Genomic DNA, 21149 nt, shown 5'->3' on the forward strand with positions numbered 1-21149 from the left:
AGATGCATACATGGAAAGTTTATTCAGCCATTTTGACATATAAAGGACTGACAATAAATTATTTAATTATGTTTTACATTCTTAAGGACAAAGGCAACATAAGGACAATAAATATATGTTAAACAAATATGTAGGTAAAATCAAATGCGATTCAGACAATCATGTATGCATATTTCATTCATAACTTACCAAATAATCACATAACCAACATCCATTCTGGGAATAATAAGTAAATATACTATAGATATATAACAATCTTAATTGAAAGTTTGCAGTACTCTCATAGGGTTATGTTAATGGCATTAAAAGACAAAAAAATAAGCATAATTTACAGTTATGTATGAGCAGCAACTGTTTGAGATGAAAAATTACAATATAAGTAGGATCCATCCACACTAGGTCGTGCATCATCCTCCTGCCTTTAATCTGTGGAAGCCCCAACTAGTTGTAGGAGGAAAATGAAGATCTGGACAATGTCAACATAAAGTGAAAGTGCTCCAAAAACATACTCCTCTGGGCCGATGGAAAGCTTGCGGTTTCCGATGAGAAGCTGGGTGTTGTATGCTAAAAACTACAAAATAAAAATGGTTCATTTCATACGTACAGGTTGGTTCAAGAGACATGAAGAAAGTCACCATTCTCCTATTCCCTTTGATATACTGAGGCTATTCAAGAAAAAAACAACTCACCAGGGTGTAAATGACAGCTCCGATAGCAGCATAGAGCATATGAAGCCATGGGACCTGTGAGTGGAAGAAAACACAGGACCTTTTGTATGTATAGGCCTACATTTCTCCGATTTGTACAAATGCCATTAATCAATCAAAATGCATGCGTATTACTATTAAAGCTTTTTGAAGTAGTTCAACTTTTGACCAAACTGAGGCACTTACATATTTGAAGGACAGTACGACGACTGTGATGATCCCAGTAACCAAGAGTACGATGGCAAGAATACTGAAAAGTCCCCCACAAGACGTAAAATCCACCTGTCATAAGCATAGACATACATGTTCTTCACAACATTGGTCATACGACAATCATTAAGGTACAACAATGACCCAATAGTTGGAATGTTTCATAGGATGGCACATGAATGGACAATGAACTAACTTGATATGAAAGGTCTACAAAAATGAACACAACCATGGAATGTGTAACAGCACAATAAGCCCAGGGAATCAATGTATGCTATTTATTTTGACAATCGGTTTCATAAGGAGGAATTGCACAAAATGTCATGAATATTTAAAAGACAGTCGCCCATTGTAATCCTATACAAAGGAGTCATTTGACACTGACAACAAAGACTCTCACAAGCTACAGGCTGTAGGTTCTAAAGAGGCAGGATGTTATACATGTACCTTAGTTTGAAAGCAGAAGATGGTGACAATTATGCACACTATTGCTGTTATTCCAATGGTCAGAAACACTGCTTTTGTGTCATAGTAACTGCAAGAAATACAAAGTAGACAGTCACAAAACAAACAAACTGCACCTTACATTAGTATTTCTAGTTGTATTATGTAAAAGAAAAGAAAACAATATATGAAAATTCTATAACAAACCTTGATATTGTTCCTGTCATGTAGGACATGGCCAGTGTCTAAAATATGAAATATAAAACAATACAATCATAACATACAGTGAGCAAAAAAAGTATTTGATCCCCTGCTGATTTTGTATGTTTGCCCACTGACAAAGACATGATCAGTCTATAATTTTAATGGTAGGTTTATTTGAACAGTGAGAGACAGAATAACAACAAAAAAATCCAGAAAAATGCATGTCAAAAATATTATAAATTGATTTGCATTTTAATGAGGGAAATAAGTATTTGACCCCTCTGCAAAACATGACTTAGTACTTGGTGGGAAAACCCTTGTTGGCAATCACAGAGGTCAGACGTTTCTTGTAGTTGGCCACCAGGTTTGCAGACATCTCAGGAGGGATTTTGTCCCACTCCTCTTTGCAGATCTTCTCCAAGTCATTAAGGTTTCGAGGCTGACGTTTGGCAACTCGAACCTTCAGCTCCCTCCACAGATTTTCTATGGGATTAAGGTCTGGAGACTGGCTAGGCCACTCCAGGACCTTAATGTGCTTCTTCTTGAGCCACTCCTTTGTTGCCTTGGTCGTGAGTTTTGGGTCATTGTCATGCTGGAATACCCATCCACGACCCATTTTCAATGCCCTGGCTGAGGGAAGGAGGTTCTCACCCAAGATTTGACGGTACATGGCCCCGTCCATCGTCCCTTTGATGCGGTGAAGTTGTCCTGTCCCCTTAGCAGAAAAACACCACCAAAGTATAATGTTTCCACCTCCATGTTTGACGGTGGGGATGGTGTTCTTGGGGTCATAGGCAGCATTCCTCCTCCTCCAAACACGGCGAGTTGAGTTGATGCCAAAAAGCTCAATTTTGGTCTCATCTGACCACAACACTTTCACCCAGTTCTCCTCTGAATCATTCAGATGTTCATTGGCAAACTTCAGACGGGCCTGTATATGTGCTTTCTTGAGCAGGGGGACCTTGCGGGCGCTGCAGGATTTCAGTCCTTGACGGCGTAGTGTGTTACCAATTGTTTTCTTGGTGACTATGGTCCCAGCTGCCTTGAGATCATTGACAAGATCCTCCCGTGTAGTTCTGGGCTGATTCCTCACCGTTCTCATGATCATTGCAACTCCACGAGGTGAGATCTTACATGGAGCCCCAGGCCGAAGGGAGATTGACAGTTCTTTTGTGTTTCTTCCATTTGCGAATAATCGCACCAACTGTTGTCACCTTCTCACCAAACTGCTTGGCGATGGTCTTGTAGCCCATTCCAGCCTTGTGTAGGTCTACAATCTTGTCCCTGACATCCTTGGAGAGCTCTTTAGTCTTGGCCATGGTGGAGAGTTTGGAATCTGATTGATTGATTGCTTCTGTGGACAGGTGTCTTTTATACAGGTAACAAGCTGAGATTAGGAGCACTCCCTTTAAGAGTGTGCTCCTAATCTCAGTTTGTTACCTGTATAAAAGACACTTGGGAGCCAGAAATCTTTCTGATTGAGAGGGGGGTCAAATACTTATTTCCCTCATTAAAATGCAAATCAATTTATAACATTTTTGACATGCGTTTTTCTGGATTATTTTGTTGTTATTCTGTCTCTCACTGTTCAAATAAACCTACCATTAAAATTATAGACAGATCATTTCTTTGTCAGTGGGCAAACGTACAAAATCAGCAGGGGATCAAATACTTTTTTCCCTCACTGTATATATACTGTAGATCTAGTTCCATTATGTGTTAAGATAGGATATAGAGATTCTTTTTTTGCAAGCGTTACTTACAAAAATGGCCAGCAGCACAAAGTTCCAAGGAAAGCGTCTCCTAAACAAAGATTATTAAGATCAAAAGATAAATGTCATTATCTGATGTTTAACGGTATGTACTGTTGTATACACAGTATAAAAAGGGCATGGATAATCTTACCTTGGCCCTTTGCAGCAGACAAGAATGCAGTAAGTGACTAAATAAACAGCGCTGGAAGAAAAACAAGCTATTAGTATGATAGGTCAAAAATATTGCTCATGTTTTATTATAATATATAATTCAGTAATAATGAATGAGTAATACATGTAGTAAGGAACCTTAATGGAATATGAAGTACTTACAATGATGTCCAGTACACGGCTGGGTTCCTAATGACAAACGCACGTACTTCATCACTGTAATATAGATGAAATGCTCAAACGTTAGCATTACACAAACAGAAAACACAAACGGAAAAGAGCTCACATTGATATGAAATGGTACAACAGAGATAATACAATGTAACATTGTTGACACTTACACAAATGTAAACACAGCCACAATTGATACAGTGACGATGAGCTGAGCAGCCAAAATTAAGTACACCTGTCCCAACACAAAAAGGGTCAATTCTTTCATGATCACAGCAAGTATAAGTAGACTGAGTGATTAGGACGTTGATGTGTAAAAGGTATAAGATCTCATACTTTTCGGATGAATGCATGTCGAATAGAAGTGCTTTCCCATGCAGTAGAATATGCAAATTCATCGTCTTCCACTGCATTAAAGAAATACATGAAGTTAAGACATGAAGTCAATAATGACCAAGTAAAACTATTTTGACAAACTTCAGATATTAACAGTATATATTTGTTATATTCTGTTACATAATATGTAATATATTATACTGTACAGTAAATAGCTCCAGAACCTGGGTTGGAGGTGGGCATTCCTAGAGGAATGGAATAAGGCATCCCAGATGGAGGGTAGCCCAGAGGGTACCCTGCTTGTCCTGGGTATTGAGCTGAGGACTGAGCAGGGTATGGTCCATATGCTGGTGGGGGCTGTGGGTAGTTCCCATACCCGGGCCTGCGGCCATGTAATGCATCTTCATAGGCTGGAGGGAAATCCGACTTCAACATTATGATATGCGATATGGGCACCTTATAAGACAGAGGGGGTAAGAGGGAAACATTATGCCGCGTTCAAAACAACTGGGAACTATCTCCGACTTCTGCCTTCAGTGCGTTCAAGACAACTGGGAACTTTTTCCCCCAGTTGTCTTGAAAGCACCATTAGACCATGCCAAGAGTTTCGTGGGTAAATTAGCTTTTGTTGTTTAAATAAATGATGAAAGAGATTTGTGTGTTTTCTCACTATCTAATCATGGCATGATGTTCAATGACATATAGCCTATGTACTATATCTGTTTAAAATCTATCACTTGATGGTTTCATTTCAGAGAGAAAAATGCTATATGTCTGCCTCACTCAGAGAAATAGGTAGTAGCCTACTGCTAGGTTTTGCACAGTCCAATGTAACAAATAACTACAAGTAAAGAACTGTACAGATGATACAATTGTGACATCAATATTTAAAAAAAAATATATATATATATATATATTGTATACAGTAATATGAGATCTGTATGTAAAACATTTACATTTGACATTTTAGTCATTTAGCAGATGCTCTTACAGAGCGACTTACAGTAAGTGCATTCATCTTAAGATAGCTAGGTGAGACAACCACATATTACATTCAAATGTACAGGATAAGAACATTCCATTCCAGCTAAACAATGGATAGGCCTATATTGTGCAAAAAAAACACATTTTCATACACATCTAAAATCTATGAATGAAAAATCTGTTTTACATACACACGAGGGTACCCATAAGCAATCATTTCTGATGAAAAAACACAAATGTTAAATTTCTTGGAGAAATTGCGTTTTGGAAATACACTTTGACTAGTGGGGTATTTAAGGTTGCACATATAGAGTCTCAGTAACTTCAGATAGGGATTCCTGCATACTTCAGATGACATGTTTGATGTTAATGATAAAACATGTCAAAAAAAAAAAATATATATATATATATGATGTCATCACATTTTCCACAAATACCCAGCAGACGACACTGTCTGGCATGACAAGCCTTCTAGCATCTACTGTATAAAGGTGTATAACACCATAATAAACGTACACAAATTGAGTACAAGATATCCATCCATATTGTTATAACAAAGTCTGAATTAAATTTCATAACGTAGTTTCGACTAAAACTGAGCAAAAACATAAAGACGCATGTATACTCACCAAGTGGATTCTGATGAGATATCGATCTGCGATGTAAAACACCTAACGCTTAAATGGTTTGATAATTTAGCCTGGTCAAGTCTGGGACACTGCGTGTGTCGCCGACATTTCACGGAGTTGTAATGAGATCTTTACCCAACATGCCCCCCTGCTGATACATTCTAAATTTGGAAGAAAAAAAGTGTGGTTATTTTTGGTTTGTTCCAAATGAACAATTATTGAAGTTTTAAGGCCTGTCATTAAAACCATTATTTATTCACCTTTATTAAGACCTTATTTTGGTAGAGAAATGTGAATACCTATCCGAATAACGCAGCATTACTAGATACATTCCAATAGGCACTACCAAATAGCAACATTTCCGCTGAAGTTACACTGTAACAATGTGTCAACAATGTTTAATAGATCAATACAATATTAGTTACATGTCATACTAGTAGGCGTCACTGTTTGGAAACAAAGTGTGACACACAGTCCCAATTCCCTTCGCTAGTTCCTACTCTCCTGTTTACACATTTGAAAGGAAAACAATGGACACATTATGGCGCAAATTCCACTATGGTCTATTAACTGGTAGTTTTGTAAACATCACAATATCTTTGCATCCAAATCCTTTCAGATACTTTCTGCAGCAGTGGAAATAACAATAAGGTGAAAGTGACCGGGCCCATAATCACCCAACACCACTAGTCTCGAAAACCAGACCCGGAGCGTTTGAAAATTGTGGGAACGCTGATGTCTACATTTTTATTTTAGTCATTTAGCAGACGCTCTTATACAGAGCGATTAGGGTTAAGTGCCTTGCTCAAGGGCACATCGACAGACTTTTCACCTAGTCGGCTCGGGGATTAGAACCAGCGATCTTTCGGTTACTAGCACAACGCTCGTAACCGCTAAGCTACCTGTCTAGACTAGAGACCTTTGGGTTTAGTTGTCCGTTTCTTTACTTGTTTGTAGGTTCTTGACTTATCGTCTGTAAACTGTATGCGCTATCAATATTCAATTCATATTGACTAGAAACTATATTCAGACTTGGCTATATGGTTCGCAATGACATGGATGACACAGGGAAAAGGCTATAAGGACACGCCTGACGCCCAAACCGATATTTAATTTCAGAATGTATAGGTTAGGGTTAGGTTTAAGGGTTTGGTTAAGGTAAGGGTCAGTTTTAGGTTTTTGCTAGTCGGTTTAAGCGTCAGCTGTGTCCTGATGATGCTTTCAAGGCAACTGGGAAAAACGGGGTCAAATCATGACGTTAGTGATTTTCAGGTCGGAAAGTCGGAGCTCTAGAAAGAGGCCCCAGTTCCCGAATTGAAATCAGAGTTGAATGACCGTACAAACCGATTTTTCCCAGTCGGAGCTCTTTTTTTACGGAGTTCCCAGTTGTCTTGAACGCACTGAACTCGGAAGTCAGAGAACTTTCAGTTCTGAGCTCCCAGTTGTTTTGAACGCGGCAATAGTCGCTCCCACGACACACTGGAGGAGGAGGAGGAGAAATTTAGGCTACGTGTGTGTCGTGAACAACATTAGCGTGAGCAACACTAGTGGAATCGGCGGTTCGCCTTCAAAATAAAAGTCGCCCGTTGAAACTAACGCAAACCGATACAAATAGTGAAAACATCCCACAATTGGACTGATAAACACGGTTGGAATGTTGTTATATAAATTCAACAAAAGATAATTATTCGTTAATTTGACAACAAACAAAATCTGTTGAAATCGCACTCTTTCAAACCTAACCTATAGATTGTGCACAGTGCTTGACTTGGACTGAAGTACACTTGAGTTTACAAAACATTAAGAACACCTGCTCTTTCCATGACATAGACTGACCAGGTGAATCCAGGTAAAAGCTATGATCCTTTATTGATGTCACTTGTTAAAGCCACTTCAATCAGTATAGATGAAGGGGAGAAGACAGGTTAAAGAAGGATTTTTAAGCCTTGAGACAATTGAGCCATGGATTGTGTATGTGTGCCATTCAGAGGGTGAATGGGCAAGACAAAATATTTAAGTTTGCTCATCTCATATGTATTTACTGTATTCTATTCTACTGTATTTTAGTCTATGCCACTCCAACATTGCTCATCCTAATATTTCTAATATTTATATATTCCTTAATTCCATTATTTTACTTTTAGATTGTGTGTATTGTGTGTATTGATGTGAATTTTTAGATATACTACACTGTTGGGGCTAGAAACACAAGCATTTCGCTACACCCGCAATAACATATGCTAAACATGTGTATGTGACAAATACAATTTGATTTGATTTGAATTGAAGTGCCTTTGAACGGGGTATGGTAGTAGGTAGCAGTAGAACATTTGAAGTGCCGGTACTCAGCTCACCATCAAGCACTGATTGTGCACCCATGAAATGAGGTATCAGCCTATTCAGTGACAGCCACAGAACCCAACTATGTAGAGTTTACACAATTATTAGTGTCTACAAAGCTACATAGTTGTATTCTGTGGGTGTTAGTGAGTAGGCTGATACCCCATTTCATGGTTAGGCTGTACAGTGTATATTCTGTAAGCATGCCCCCAATGCAATTCTGAAGTCTAATACATCCACAGTGCGGTTTCAACAAATGTTAGAATTTTGGGGGGCAAATTAACTAATAATTGTATTTTGTTTAATTTATATAACAACATTCTAACCTTGTTTAGCGTTATCTAGTACAATTGTGGCATGTTTTCAACATTTGTAGTTTCAATGGGGTATTTTTATTTTGAAGGCGAATCGACGATTCCACAATTGTTGTTCACGCTAATGTTGGTCACAAAACACTTCCGATAAATGCGACGAAAATTGAGTCATATGTTGCACCGCCCACGCAATATGGCGCCTCCTGACTGGTCGGTAACCCTCATTGCAACTGCATCATTTTGCAGTGTGTTATATTTATGTCTTCGTTTTAGGCGCACAGGACGTACCATTTGGAAAAGCTTTTTTGGTAAAATAATGGCACGCACGGAGAAACCACTGTTTCGGATCGCGTAAGTTGGTTGAAGCTTCAGGATTTGAATCAAATTGTATTTTTTCCATTCTCGTTCCTCACTTCTTACAAAATGAAGCGATGCTACCGTTAGCTAGCCTAACTAGCTACATCTGTCATTATTTTGCCTGCAAATAATGTAGCAATGAAAATAACACAGGCTACTACATTTTAGGTATACATTGTACACAAGAACCAAACTTGGTTACCTGTACTACAAGAGGCAGATGAGGAAGGCACGCGAGCAGTTCCCCACTGGACATTCCAGAGCACAGCCCATGGAAGTAAATGGTAGTTGTGATTCCAACAACAGGTTACTCATGTTTAGTCGATGAATGTGAGCTAGCATAAAGATCAGTGCATGACTTACACGTCTCCTTTCACTCTTCTATCTACAGGTATTAAAATAATGCCCATTTCAGTACTGTCTGATAACTACAGCTACCTTGTCATTGACACGGCCTCGAGCGTTGCAGTGGTGGTAGACCCTGCAGACCCACAGACAGTTCAGGTGGGTGATGGGAAATGGTTATGCCTTCTTTGTAAATATAATTTCTGACCATATAATACTCTCTCTTGAAATAGATGGGACACTATGAAGACAATGTCATGTTAACTAACAAAGCATCTGGTGAGCTTGGCATTTTATAGGCCTATGCTACATTGGATATTCAGTAAATAAGTCACCATTCCAAGATTACATTTTACTTTATTTTATTTTATTCATTTAGCAGACACTCTTATCCAGAGCGACTTACAGTTAGTGAGTGCATACATTTTTCATACTGGCCCCCCGTGGGAAACGAACCCACAACCCTGGCGTTGCAAGCGCCATGCTCTACCAAATGAGCTCAGTCTGGATTAGGCCACACTGGGGTTTATGGTGTCCTAGATAAATCCACAGCATGTTTTAGGAAGTGCATGTTTCATATTTTCTCAACAACAAAAAAAATCCCAAATTACTGCAAACATTTGATATTATCTCTAGTTGTTATACATAATACAACACACTATAGTTCCAGCACTTTTCAGTTCCAGTCTCTGTTTTACATCCATCTAGTGTTGCCTATATCTAGTGAATTCAAGTGGTGGGTTTAGCCACTGGCATGATATGAATGTTTATACCCTGTCGATTATAATTGATGCCTCTGTCTGTAACCATTTAGGCAGTCGTTGAGGAAGAAGGGGTGACGTTAGAAGCAATCCTCTGCACGCATAAACACTGGTGAGAACAGAGCATCATTACTTTTAATGCAAATTCCTTGTAGATAGAGTTAGATTAACTGGGTTGTATGTGTCATACATAACAATGGATCTATTCAATCTTTTTTTGGTTGATGCTACATCAAATGTTCTATCTCACATTGCAATATGATATTCAGTGTTGTTCTGTGTTGTTCATCTACACACATCTATAAGGAGCTGTTTTTTTTATAGACATATTCTGTTTTATCCCTAGGGACCACAGTGGGGGTAACAAAGGACTTAAAAAACTCTACAGCTCATGTCGTGTTTATGGGAATGCAACTGATAACATTCCTGGCCTCACACAGTAAGTCTAGGGTACAGCTGCTTAAAAAGTCATGATCCTATCTTTGACTGCTTTTCCGTTGTATTTGGAATTTCAGCCTTCATCTTTCATCATTATGTTGTAGTGAAAATGTGTAGTTATGGCAAATATTATATGGGAAATTGCATGTTATTTGCCCAATTCTGTGATTCAGAATCATAGAGGAGGTTGGTATGTATCATTGATGATATTGATCCAGAGGGCAAACATGCATTTCACTTGCTAAACAGAATGTCAACAGTAGTTCCCATGGCACTGTCTTTTAATTTGTCTGCTAAGGATTTGTGGAGAATTATCTCCTCAGTCTCAGATTACATAAAATCAGAAGAGGTCAAATGATTCACTCTGATCATCACAGTTTCTCACTATTATTGGTTTGTATTAGCATGTTAATCAGTGCATATTCATTCATATAATCATCAATATGTCAGTGCTTGACTTGGGATGGAAGAAATGCAGGAGATGTCTTTTTCCAAGTCAGTCCATTAGACTATGTTCACCGAAATTCACAAATTACATTATGCTATAGAGATCTCTGATCTGTCTCTTAACGGTTTATACACATTTTCCATGACTTCTCCATGATTTTAACCACATTTTCACGACTATTATTATAGCCTAAATGTAAGCATTATTGACACTGGAAAGCTGCTGTGTCTGATCCCATTTAGACCTACCACCTCCTGCCATTGTGCCCTTGATCAAGGCACGTAGCCCTCCTGTAGCTCAGTTGGTAGAGCATGGCACTTGCAAAGCCAGGGTTGTGGGTTCGATTCCCACGGGGGGCCAGTATGAAAAAATGTATATACTCACTAACTGTAAGTCGCTCTGGATAAGAGCGTCTGCTAAATGACTAAAATGTAATATTGAACTGCACTGTTAGTCACAAGTTGTCAACCCTCCATCTGGAGAGCTCCTGGGTGTGCAGGCTTTTTCAACATTACAACCAAATACTTTTGCCTTTATAAAATTATTTCCTCATTCAATAAATCAGGGATCAAATGGATAAAGTAGGCTACTTCGAAGCAAGGTATCTAACTAGACATGTTTATATATAAGGCTCAAATATTCATGTTTCAGGGGAGATCTAAGCACAGCAAGTTAATTGTCAATTAGGCAATTCTTAAAATATTTTTTTTACGTTGTCGCAATTACATGGCTACTGTTTAATAGAGGGTAATCCAGTGCTGGTGGAAAGGCGACAACCAAATGAATGCTTAATTAGCTATAGTTAAATTGTAGCAGTTATCTCGCTAGTTATGTTTTGAATTGGTGATCTATTTACTCTGTCATTATTTTACACCTGCTGCTGAAATGTCACGCTCTCTCTCCTTGGGCAACAGCCCACTCGGACTGGCACACAGGCAGCACCACAGACATGCACTGAAAGGTCATTCCGATAATGGCTGATATGTCGTTTTTTAATTGATTGATCATATTTAAGTGTTTTTATAGAGGAGCCAGTACGCAATTCCCCAAAAATTGGAAGTGCCGGTACAGTGTTCCGGATAGCTCCAGCCCAAGTCAAGCACTGTATATAATAGATTGGGGGTACAGCACTGTGGTAGACTAGCGTCCTGTCCAGGGGATGTACTTGTACATCAAGCTGACTCACGCTACAGAGACAGGCTCCTCCTCCGATGAGCCGTTCTGGTTCACACAAACCAAGGCTACTTATTTGTACTTTGAAGCATCTCACAGTTATGAGTGGTGTGAATAGGTAAGCAATGGTACGTGACTTGAATATGCACATCAACTGGCCAGGTGGTCACATTTTAACTTATCTGATGACCACATGCATGAAGCCTTTGTCTTTTGCTTGGTTTCTAGCCCACTGACAGACAAAGACTCCGTAGACGTGGGCCGTATGCACTTCAAGGCACTGTTCACACCTGGACACACAGTGGGTCATATGATCTACCTCCTGGATGGTCATGCCATAGGAGCCCCCTCCAGCCTGTTCTCAGGTGACCTGGTGTTCCTCTCTGGATGCGGTAAGTCCAGCTCCGAATCAACTCTGTAGTTATTTTGAAGCATTTAGTGAGCAATGTGCATGTATTGAAAAGCAGGTTCAGTTGTCCGGCTTCTGTAGCTGTAATGCACTATGCTGCAGTTTGCTTTGAGTTTCATCCGCTGTGTTGTGTATATAACTTGGTAATTACAGTAGATCATCTATTTTGTCTGCAGGGAGGATGTTTGAAGGCAGTGCCTTAACAATGCTGTCATCACTAGACACGGTCTGCTCCTTAAGTGATGAAACCCTCTTATGGCCTGGTAGGAAAATGACCTTCTCCCTTTTGTTTGCATTAAGTGCAAATATATGCAATAGAATTACAAACAAAATATTTCAGAACCAGTCTTCTGTAAGAGTTGTGTTGATGTCTGTGTTCCGTGTGTGCGGACTCGTATTTCCCAGGCCATGAGTATGCAGAGGATAACCTGATGTTTGCTGCTGAGGTGGAGCCCCACAATGCTGCCAGGGAAAATAAATATCAGTGGGTCCTACAACAGAGAGGTCAAAAGCTGTGTACGGTACGGAGAATAATCCATCCTCATTGTTATTCCTTACTGGTATCAATTCCCAAAGGTATTCACTATCCCAGGCTGTGTGGAAGAGAGGCTTGTCAGCGGCCCACAGGACAGGCTTTGTCAGAATGCCTTTGCACTCCCTCCTCTCTGAATGCTCCCATCATGCACAGGTCTCTTTGGTGGTGCAACAGTCAGTGTATCTACTGTATCTGTTAAATGCTGCAAATAATGTCCTCATGACCTCATGTCAATTAAACTTATATGTAGGAGACTAAAAATAACCACGAATCAGTGATCCCACACTCCTTGTGTCTTTGAAGTTAGTGGAGGCAGATTCCAACGGTGGAATGCATGCCAGACTAGCGCTGTGGGTGGGATTTTCATTTGGTCAGGAGGATAAGACCAGTCTTTGCTATGGATTTGACAGATCCTAGCTACTGGGATCAGGGTGTTGGTCTGATGCCTCTGCCCACAGGGGAAGCTTTACTAACAATGTGCATTTGGTTACCGGACAATAAAATAAAGTTGAGAACATGAGAGAAGTAGGCTACTGGTTTCAATGGCTTATGGAAGTCTTTATAGAATAATTGCCTCCATGGATATGGTCTGATTTTGGCTAGGCTACTAGGAAGCAAGGGAAGACATGCCTCATAAAATGTAGTAAAATGTTCAGGTTTCAAACAATTAAGTAGCTATATGTTTTCAAAATGCATACTGGCTCCAGCTCATTGAAAAGTGGTGTGACTCGCTTCAATTACCAGTTGAGAAATAAAACTAGTAGCTATTTTTAATTGTGGCCCAAAAACTATTTTTAACATTGCATTTAGAATGGTTGCGCAATGATTGGGGTATAAAAGCGCTGTCTGACAGATTTTCCGCTCAAAGGCTCTGTATCTGTATGCTGTGCCCGTGTGATAAATAAGAAACAGAACGAATATACACACATGCCAATTTAATTCCACTAAATTATGCAAATGTTCCTATAGACCAATAAGCATGACCGGTCAAATGTATTTCCATCAACTGGTATTGCCATCAATTAATGGGCTAAAAAGCATTATTTCGCAATGAGATTTTTTTGGCTGATTTTTTTTTTTTGTGTTGCCTGGAGCCAATTTTATCGGCTTTTCAATTTTTTTAACGGCCAAAAGCCGGCTAACAAGTCACCGCCCAGGCAGAAACGTATTGTGACTACCAGCTAGTGTAAAGCACGTTACGCAGTGAGTACCGCTTCCTCCTGATCCGGCTCACACGGAGGCTCGAAACCAGGACCTCTGCCTTGCTAGCACACGTGACCACGCTCCTTGAAGCGTCTTACCAGTCGGCGCCAGGCGTAAAGCTAGCTCTCCGCTGGCGCAATTGGTGACACTTCAGGCTGAGGAGTACGTTTTACACATTCCCATGTGCTACATGAGCATAAGTCTCTGTCTTTACATACAGTACATGCAGGTAATTTCTATCAAACTATTAATTGAAGAAACCTTTCAGACCTCTACTTAGAAAATCTAAGGCAAAAACTACCTATAGTATGTTGAATTGAGAGAATTACTATTACTGTTTTGTTCTTCATACATTGTTTACAAAATCATGTGGTTTCAGAGTCCCTCCACCATTGGGGAGGAGAAGGAGTACAACCCATTCCTGCGCATCCACTCCTCTGAGCTGCACCAGGCGTTGGGCCTCCAGCAGGACCAGGATGAGGACTGGACACTGTTCCGGGCTCGCATCTTGGAGGAGCTGCGAAGGCGCAAGGATATTTACAAGGGCAGATAGTGATGAGAATAAATTAGAACAAAATGCCTTTAGGTGAATTAAGCCAATGGGGAACTCCTATATTTATGTAATGTGAGGTTTAAAACAAATACAGGCAGGTAGCATTTCCACTAGCATTCCTTTAAGAATGCCATGTTCCGTTCCATTCCATGTTGGTTGTTCTGACCTTCCAGCTCTAATATTGCAGGTGACAAATATGAAACCTATTGCTTGAAATAAGCACACAGAAACGTTTAGTTCAGGACACTAGTTGTAGCACCTCACTGTAAAGTTGATCTTGTGTGTGTGACTCTAAAAGTTGACATGGTCAACAAATGTATTACTTTACTGTAAAAGTGACTTCCTGTAATGCAGCAGTCTTTTCAAACAATTGTACAGCTTCTGGTACTCAAACTAGACTCAGTGTCTAAAAGACTTGTTTGCACATTATTGTTATTTGTTGTTAGATTGAATTAATATTGAACTATAAAGATCAAGGGATAGGTACGGTTTGTTCATAGTTAGCTGCTTTTATAGGTTTGGTTTTTGTTTGACATGCAGTGTAATAGGAGTAAACAGATTGATATTGGAAAGCGTGTATTATATCTTTTACGGTTAAAACACAAGCTTCAGACAGGTACATGCATGTTAACTCAGTTTTACTGGACCATATTGATACCACTTCAGTCAATGGGCACATGTTTTATATTTTATTTTGGCTGAATTGATAATATAACTCCACATTGTATGCTGTGATAAAATTATTAAGAATTGTTGCCATTTTATGATTTTTTTTCAAATGGCTATAGATTAAGTTATTGTTATGTGTAGAAATGAATGAAATAAACCCTCGTATTCTTTATATTGGTGACTGCTGCCTTCTGAAAGGTTGAATATTTTTGCTACTTTTCTTGAACGTGTTACTTAACAATTGAGATATCCTTTATATTGCATTGAAGGAGACAATTACGAGCTATCATCAATGATACATTTGATATTTGGTAGAAGATTGAGTGCACTGATTATTTGATTAAAATGAAAGGGATTTTATTGCAATAAAGATTTTATGCATTATTTGTTGTATTTTCATTTTTTCTTTAGTCACCTATATCTTTTGCGTTGTCATTAACTAACCATAAATGGCCTTTGTACTGTCATCCTGATCCTGAAACGTCACAATCTTATTGGCTCTTACATGCTGCGCCCTAGTGGTGAATCCTTTTGTTCTCATGAATGGTAGGGAAATGTGTTTATTATAAGTTGTGCTGGTTTGTTTAAATTCAAGACATATGACATGCTGTATGAGGGGAATTTAAAGGGATAGTTCACCCAAATTTGAAATTACATTTTGGTTTCCTTAACCTATAAGCAGTCTATGGAAAGGATATGACAACAATCCATGCTTTGGTTTAGTTTCCCTGGCACAGTTTCCACATGCTAATGTTTTAGCATTTGTTGCACAAATCCCATTCAAATCATGGAACCGATATTAGCATGTTTTGCGCATCATGTTCCAATCATCTATAAGTTACTTTGTTGAGCTTCACAATCAATTTCAGAGATCCAATTTTAGCAGATCCAACCTCCTATTTACTGTTGCTTTAAGCATTCCTCTCTAACTGTACATTTTGGGAGCTGAAGAGGCCTTCAAACCAGTAACTTCTCCAGAGAGACTCATCTCAGAGCTCCTTTCAGTCTTATGATTATTCCAGTGATCATTTCAGGTTATATTTTAATGAGCAAATAAAAAAGTCAACTCCTTGGTTATTGCACCTGTTTGTGTAGTTGTCTTTTATTGAAGCTCATGATCTACTTGGACCTTAGGCATGTTTCATGCATAAAATGTGATGTGAACAAAACAGGTATCAGTGCGAAGCAGGTGTTAGACTTGCCTGGTTTGAACTGGATTTGGAGAGACATGAAGGAATTCTAGTAGTGGGAAGAAGGGAATGATGAGGAAGATAAATACATGTGCCCCATTAAAGTTTTTTAATAACATAATTGACCCTGGAGGAAAATGGGGGAGGGTCATGCTTTTTCAATTTCAGTCAAGGGGAGAGTTTAGTTTAAAAAAAATCTTAGTCCAGGGGAGAGTCATGCAATTTGTAATTGATTATATTTATCAGTGTTTTAGAATGAGTTTCTTATTACGGTATATAGCGATGTGTGCCCGATGCTGCCCCTCATCTCTGATTATCCGCTGGGCAATACCAAGTGCGCCTATTGGCTATTTAGTGTGGTCTCAATCAAATGATCCACAGCCTATAGGCTACGAAGTGCATGCTCGGAGAAGCACCGAGCAAAGTTATATTGATAAGATACCTGCTGGGATGGTGTAAATAACACTAGGCTGCATTACACACTGCAATCGATATTCCAACCCTGATCCCCGGCCTGCTCTGCTCTTGGTAATCCAAAACTTTTTTTGTGTGCTGCCTAACCAATGTGCTGCCTAACCAATGGCTGTGCTGTGTAGGCCTACGGTGGTAGTTCAGGAGGAGAGTCAAAGGCTTCTTCCGAAAATAATTTTTGATTAACCTAGTCCAAAAACATTCACTATCGTGAGTGTGGACTAGCCTATAGCCTATGTTCTGTTCAGTTTGAGGAGGCGAGCGCGAAGATGAGGAGGAACGGAGGTCAACTTTGATGGCTTGCTACTAATATAATTGATTTTATTAAGAACAATATGTTTCTTGCACATGATGTAGGCCTATTTATCAGAGTTATTGACCTCACAATAAACCAGATTCGGAGAGGACGGCTCATAATAATGGCTGGAACGGAGCAAATGGAATGGCATCAAACACATGGAAAACATGTGTTTGATGTATTTGATACCGCTTCACAAATTCCACTCCAGCCATTACCACAAGCCCATTCGCCCCAATTACGGTGCCACCAACAACCTGTGCTACATGTTTGACAGACAAAATTAGGCTGCTATATCCATAGATTTTTCAGTCAATTCCTCCACCAACCATGCACTCTTTAAATAGGTTACCTCCGTGTCAGTGAAGGGCTGTTAAGTTCAAACCAAGACTCGATTTGATGGGGTATGAGAGGGTATGCCATAGGCCTACTTTCTATTAAAGAAAATGCCAAAAAGCACAGGCCTACCCCTTGTTAGCATATGGGGATATCATTATTTTGTTTCTTTGACATTCAGAGGCTGAGCTACAACCTTCTATAGCCAAGGAGACAGAAAATGACATCTCAGATTTAATTATTTGCAAACAAGACACTGATTTGGCATTGGAAAAATATGATAAGATGAACACAGGCCTATCTCTCTATTCATTCTTAACCTGTAATTTGTGTGGTATTAAAAAATATTCTGCTAATATGTAAAAGGACTTAGAATTACATGAAATGTTTATAAAAGGCAATTTTTTCTCAGACCTGCAAATACCATGATAGATTCATGCTATGCTTTTACTATAAAGGAGTTCTTTCCACCCCTACTCTTGTCCATGGTGGTCGGTGAACCCATAACCTTCTGCCCCGCAGCCCTGTGCGCTATCAAAGCTGCTGTGTTGCCATGTAATGTTTACAGTACAGTTACTAAAACTGCATATCTAAGGCTCTGGGCCCAGATTCACAAAACACTTCATATGAAAAAACTTAAGAAGTATCTTAAGAAAATAAAAAAAGAAGTTCATAAGATAGTTCGTAAGTGCAATTCCTCAACAATATCTTAAGATTTAATGATTTTCCTACGAATTTCTTAAATATCTTCTTACGAATCTTCTTAAGATGTTTGTTGCTAGGCAACTGATTTAGCTAGCTATCTAGCTAGCAATGGCAATCATGTTAGCATATTTCCTACTGAGATTACTGTTCTAAAACATGTTATTGGGTTTAAAATAATCAATACTGAAACTTTCAGATGAAGTTTGTGAGTGAATTAAACATGTTCAATTGCTTTCATGAGCTTTTTCTCTCACTGCCCTGAGTTTAAGACAAGGGTTTAGCTATCTTGGAATAAAGAACATTTCCAATAACTTTATTTTCAATAATTTAATTTCTTCTTAACTTGTTGCTTAAGGAGAAACAAGAAATTGCATAAGAAAATGTCCAAGAACCTTTTTGAGGAATAGCAACTTTGCTTAACTTTCTTCTTAAGTCTATAGTCTATAAAAATGGCAGTTAAGAAAAAATGTATTCTTAAGAAGGTTTAGTGAATCTGGCCCCTGGTCTGTCAAATAAGTGAGTGTAAATGGTAGACATGTTCTCTGCTATCCACTTTATGTTTTTATTATTATTTTGGGTATAGGGGAGGGTCCCTTGTTTTTTTTTTCAAGCGTTCAGAGAGGGTTTAGGTAAAATATATTTTGTTGAAGGGAGGGCCATTTATTTTCATTTCAGAGGTCCGATTTTCTCCATGTAACCCTTATTATAAATTACGTTCACTACCTAACCACTGGCAAAATCCCCTCACAATGATCTTAAACTCAAACTGTGTTTTTAATACACAATCAAATTAAACCCAGACTACTCCTTGCTAATCAGGAAGCTCTTTGGTATGTTGTGGTGGACTCAGAAACCTAGTAAAATTATGTTTGTAGTTAGGCTAGCCACTCCCTGCATCCAAAATAACACTTTTTTTTGGATGCAGTAATTTTGCAGTGTAGCTGCAATTATAGTGCAGTATAACTGCAGTTCAACTAGTTATTCTGCAATTACTGCGTCCCAAATATCACAGTCGACTGCAGTTACAGTGGGGGAAAAAAGTATTTAGTCAGCCACCAATTGTGCAAGTTCTCCCACTTAAGAAGATGAGAGAGGCCTGTAATTTTCATCATAGGTACACGTCAACTATGACAGACAAATTTAGAAAAAAAAATACAGAAAATCACATAGTAGGATTTTTAATGAATTTATTTGCAAATTATGGTGGAAAATAAGTATTTGGTCACCTACAAACAAGCAAGATTTCTGGCTCTCACAGACCTGTAACTTCTTCTTTAAGAGGCTCCTCTGTCCTCCACTCGTTACCTGTATTAATGGCACCTGTTTGAACTTGTTATCAGTATAAAAGACACCTGTCCACAACCTCAAACAGTCACACTCCAAACTCCACTTGGGCCAAGACCAAAGAGCTGTCAAAGGACATCAGAAACAAAATTGTAGACCTGCACCAGGTTGGGAAGACTGAATCTGCAATAGGTAAGCAGCTTGGTTTGAAGAAATCAACTGTGGGAGCAATTATTAGGAAATGGAAGACATACAAGACCACTGATAATCTCCCTCGATCTGGGGCTCCACGCAAGATCTCACCCCGTGGGGTCAAAATGATCACAAGAACGGTGAGCAAAAATCCCAGAACCACACGGGGGGACCTAGTGAATGACCTGCAGAGAGCTGGGACCAAAGTAACAAAGCCTACCATCAGTAACACACTACGCCGCCAGGGACTCAAATCCTGCAGTGCCAGACGTGTCCCCCTGCTTAAGCCAGTACATGTCCAGGCCCGTCTGAAGTTTGCTAGAGTGCATTTGGATGATCCAGAAGAGGATTGGGAGAATGTCATATGGTCAGATGAAACCAAAATAGAACTTTTTGGTAAAAACTTAACTCGTCGTGTTTGGAGGACAAAGAATGCTGAGTTGCATCCAAAGAACACCATACCTACTGTGAAGCATGGGGGTGGAAACATCATGCTTTGGGGCTGTTTTTCTGCAAAGGGACCAGGACGACTGATCCGTGTAAAGGAAAGAATGAATGGGGCCATGTATCGTGAGATTTTGAGTGAAAACCTCCTTCCATCAGCAAGGGCATTGAAGATGAAACGTGGCTGGGTCTTTCAGCATGACAATGATCCCAAACACACTGCCCGGGCAACGAAGGAGTGGCTTCGTAAGAAGCATTTCAAGGTCCTGGAGTGGCCTAGCCAGTCTCCAGATCTCAACCCCATAGAAAATCTTTGGAGGGAGTTGAAAGTCCGTGTTGCCCAGCGACAGCCCCAAAACATCACTGCTCTAGAGGAGATCTGCATGGAGGAATATGCCAAAATACCAGCAACAGTGTGTGAAAACCTTGTGAAGACTTACAGAAAATGTTTGACCTGTGTCATTGCCAACAAAGGGTATATAACAAAGTATTGAGAAACTTTTGTTATTGACCAAATACTTATTTTCCACCATAATTTGCAAATAAATTCATTAAAAATCCTACAATGTGATTTTCTGGAATGTTTTTTCTCATTTTGTCTGTCATAGTTGACGTGTACCTATGATGAAAATTACAGGCCTCTCTCATCTTTTTAAGTGGGAGAACTTTCACAATTGGTGGCTGACTAAATACTTTTTTTCCCCACTGTAGGCCTAGTGCACTTACTGCAGTTTCAAAACGGCCATCTTTTTTGTAAGGGCTGAATGGCTCTGAATTCACTGTCAGCATGCAGTCAAGGCTACAACCACTTTTGGAGCAAACGAGGGCTCTCAAATCGTGTCACAACCAGTATTATAAACTGGGTGGTTCGAGCCCTGAATGCTGAAAGACATGGTAATGAGACCGTATACCACGGGTATGACAAAACATTTATTTTTACATAGCCCTTAGCCGTGGTATATTGGCCATATACCACAAACCCCTGAGGTGCCTTATTGCTATTATAAACTGGTTATCAAGGTAATTAGAACAGTAAAAAGTATGTTTTTCTAATTCCCGTGGTACATGTCTGAT

The 21149-nt window shown here is 39.3% G+C and overlaps 2 protein-coding genes across 2 annotated transcripts; one reads left to right on the forward strand and one right to left on the reverse strand.

The window, feature by feature from the left end:
* Window positions 1-4: 4 nt before the first annotated feature.
* On the reverse strand, window positions 5-5771 carry LOC311144134 (protein lifeguard 3-like). Its single transcript, XM_084180121.1, has 12 exons — window positions 5611-5771; window positions 4222-4453; window positions 3998-4068; window positions 3832-3896; window positions 3653-3706; window positions 3471-3521; window positions 3329-3368; window positions 1569-1606; window positions 1365-1452; window positions 894-989; window positions 690-743; window positions 5-571 (listed from the first exon to the last, which is right to left on the reverse strand). Exons 2-12 carry the CDS (start codon window positions 4430-4432, stop codon window positions 422-424), a joined length of 918 nt encoding a protein of 305 aa, XP_084036247.1. The 5' UTR covers window positions 4433-4453; window positions 5611-5771; the 3' UTR covers window positions 5-421.
* A 2680-nt stretch (window positions 5772-8451) lies between these two features.
* On the forward strand, window positions 8452-15539 carry pnkd (PNKD metallo-beta-lactamase domain containing). The gene is made up of 9 exons (XM_084180162.1): window positions 8452-8615; window positions 8790-8905; window positions 9013-9125; window positions 9781-9839; window positions 10074-10166; window positions 12015-12178; window positions 12372-12458; window positions 12601-12716; window positions 14313-15539. Exons 1-9 carry the CDS (start codon window positions 8458-8460, stop codon window positions 14484-14486), a joined length of 1080 nt encoding a protein of 359 aa, XP_084036288.1. The 5' UTR covers window positions 8452-8457; the 3' UTR covers window positions 14487-15539.
* The last annotated feature ends 5610 nt before the right edge of the window (window positions 15540-21149 follow it).

This window comes from Coregonus lavaretus, assembly GCF_964263955.1.
Source record: "Coregonus lavaretus genome assembly, chromosome: 16".
NCBI classification, from domain to species: domain Eukaryota; kingdom Metazoa; phylum Chordata; class Actinopteri; order Salmoniformes; family Salmonidae; genus Coregonus; species Coregonus lavaretus.

Bases quoted from the DNA above. Each gene is read 5' to 3' on its own strand.
- LOC311144134 (XM_084180121.1), bottom strand. From the start codon at position 4,432: ATGTTGAAGTCGGATTTCCCTCCAGCCTATGAAGATGCATTACATGGC. The intron at 3,897-3,997 runs GTATGAGATCTT...GTGTTGGGACAG, and splicing joins GACATGCATTCATCCGAAAA to GTGTACTTAATTTTGGCTGC. The intron at 990-1,364 runs GTACATGTATAA...TGCTTATGACAG, and splicing joins TCTTCTGCTTTCAAACTAAG to GTGGATTTTACGTCTTGTGG.
- pnkd (XM_084180162.1), top strand. From the start codon at position 8,458: ATGGCGCCTCCTGACTGGTCGGTAACCCTCATTGCAACTGCATCATTT. The intron at 9,840-10,073 runs GTGAGAACAGAG...TTTTATCCCTAG, and splicing joins CTCTGCACGCATAAACACTG to GGACCACAGTGGGGGTAACA. The intron at 12,459-12,600 runs GTAGGAAAATGA...CGTATTTCCCAG, and splicing joins TGAAACCCTCTTATGGCCTG to GCCATGAGTATGCAGAGGAT.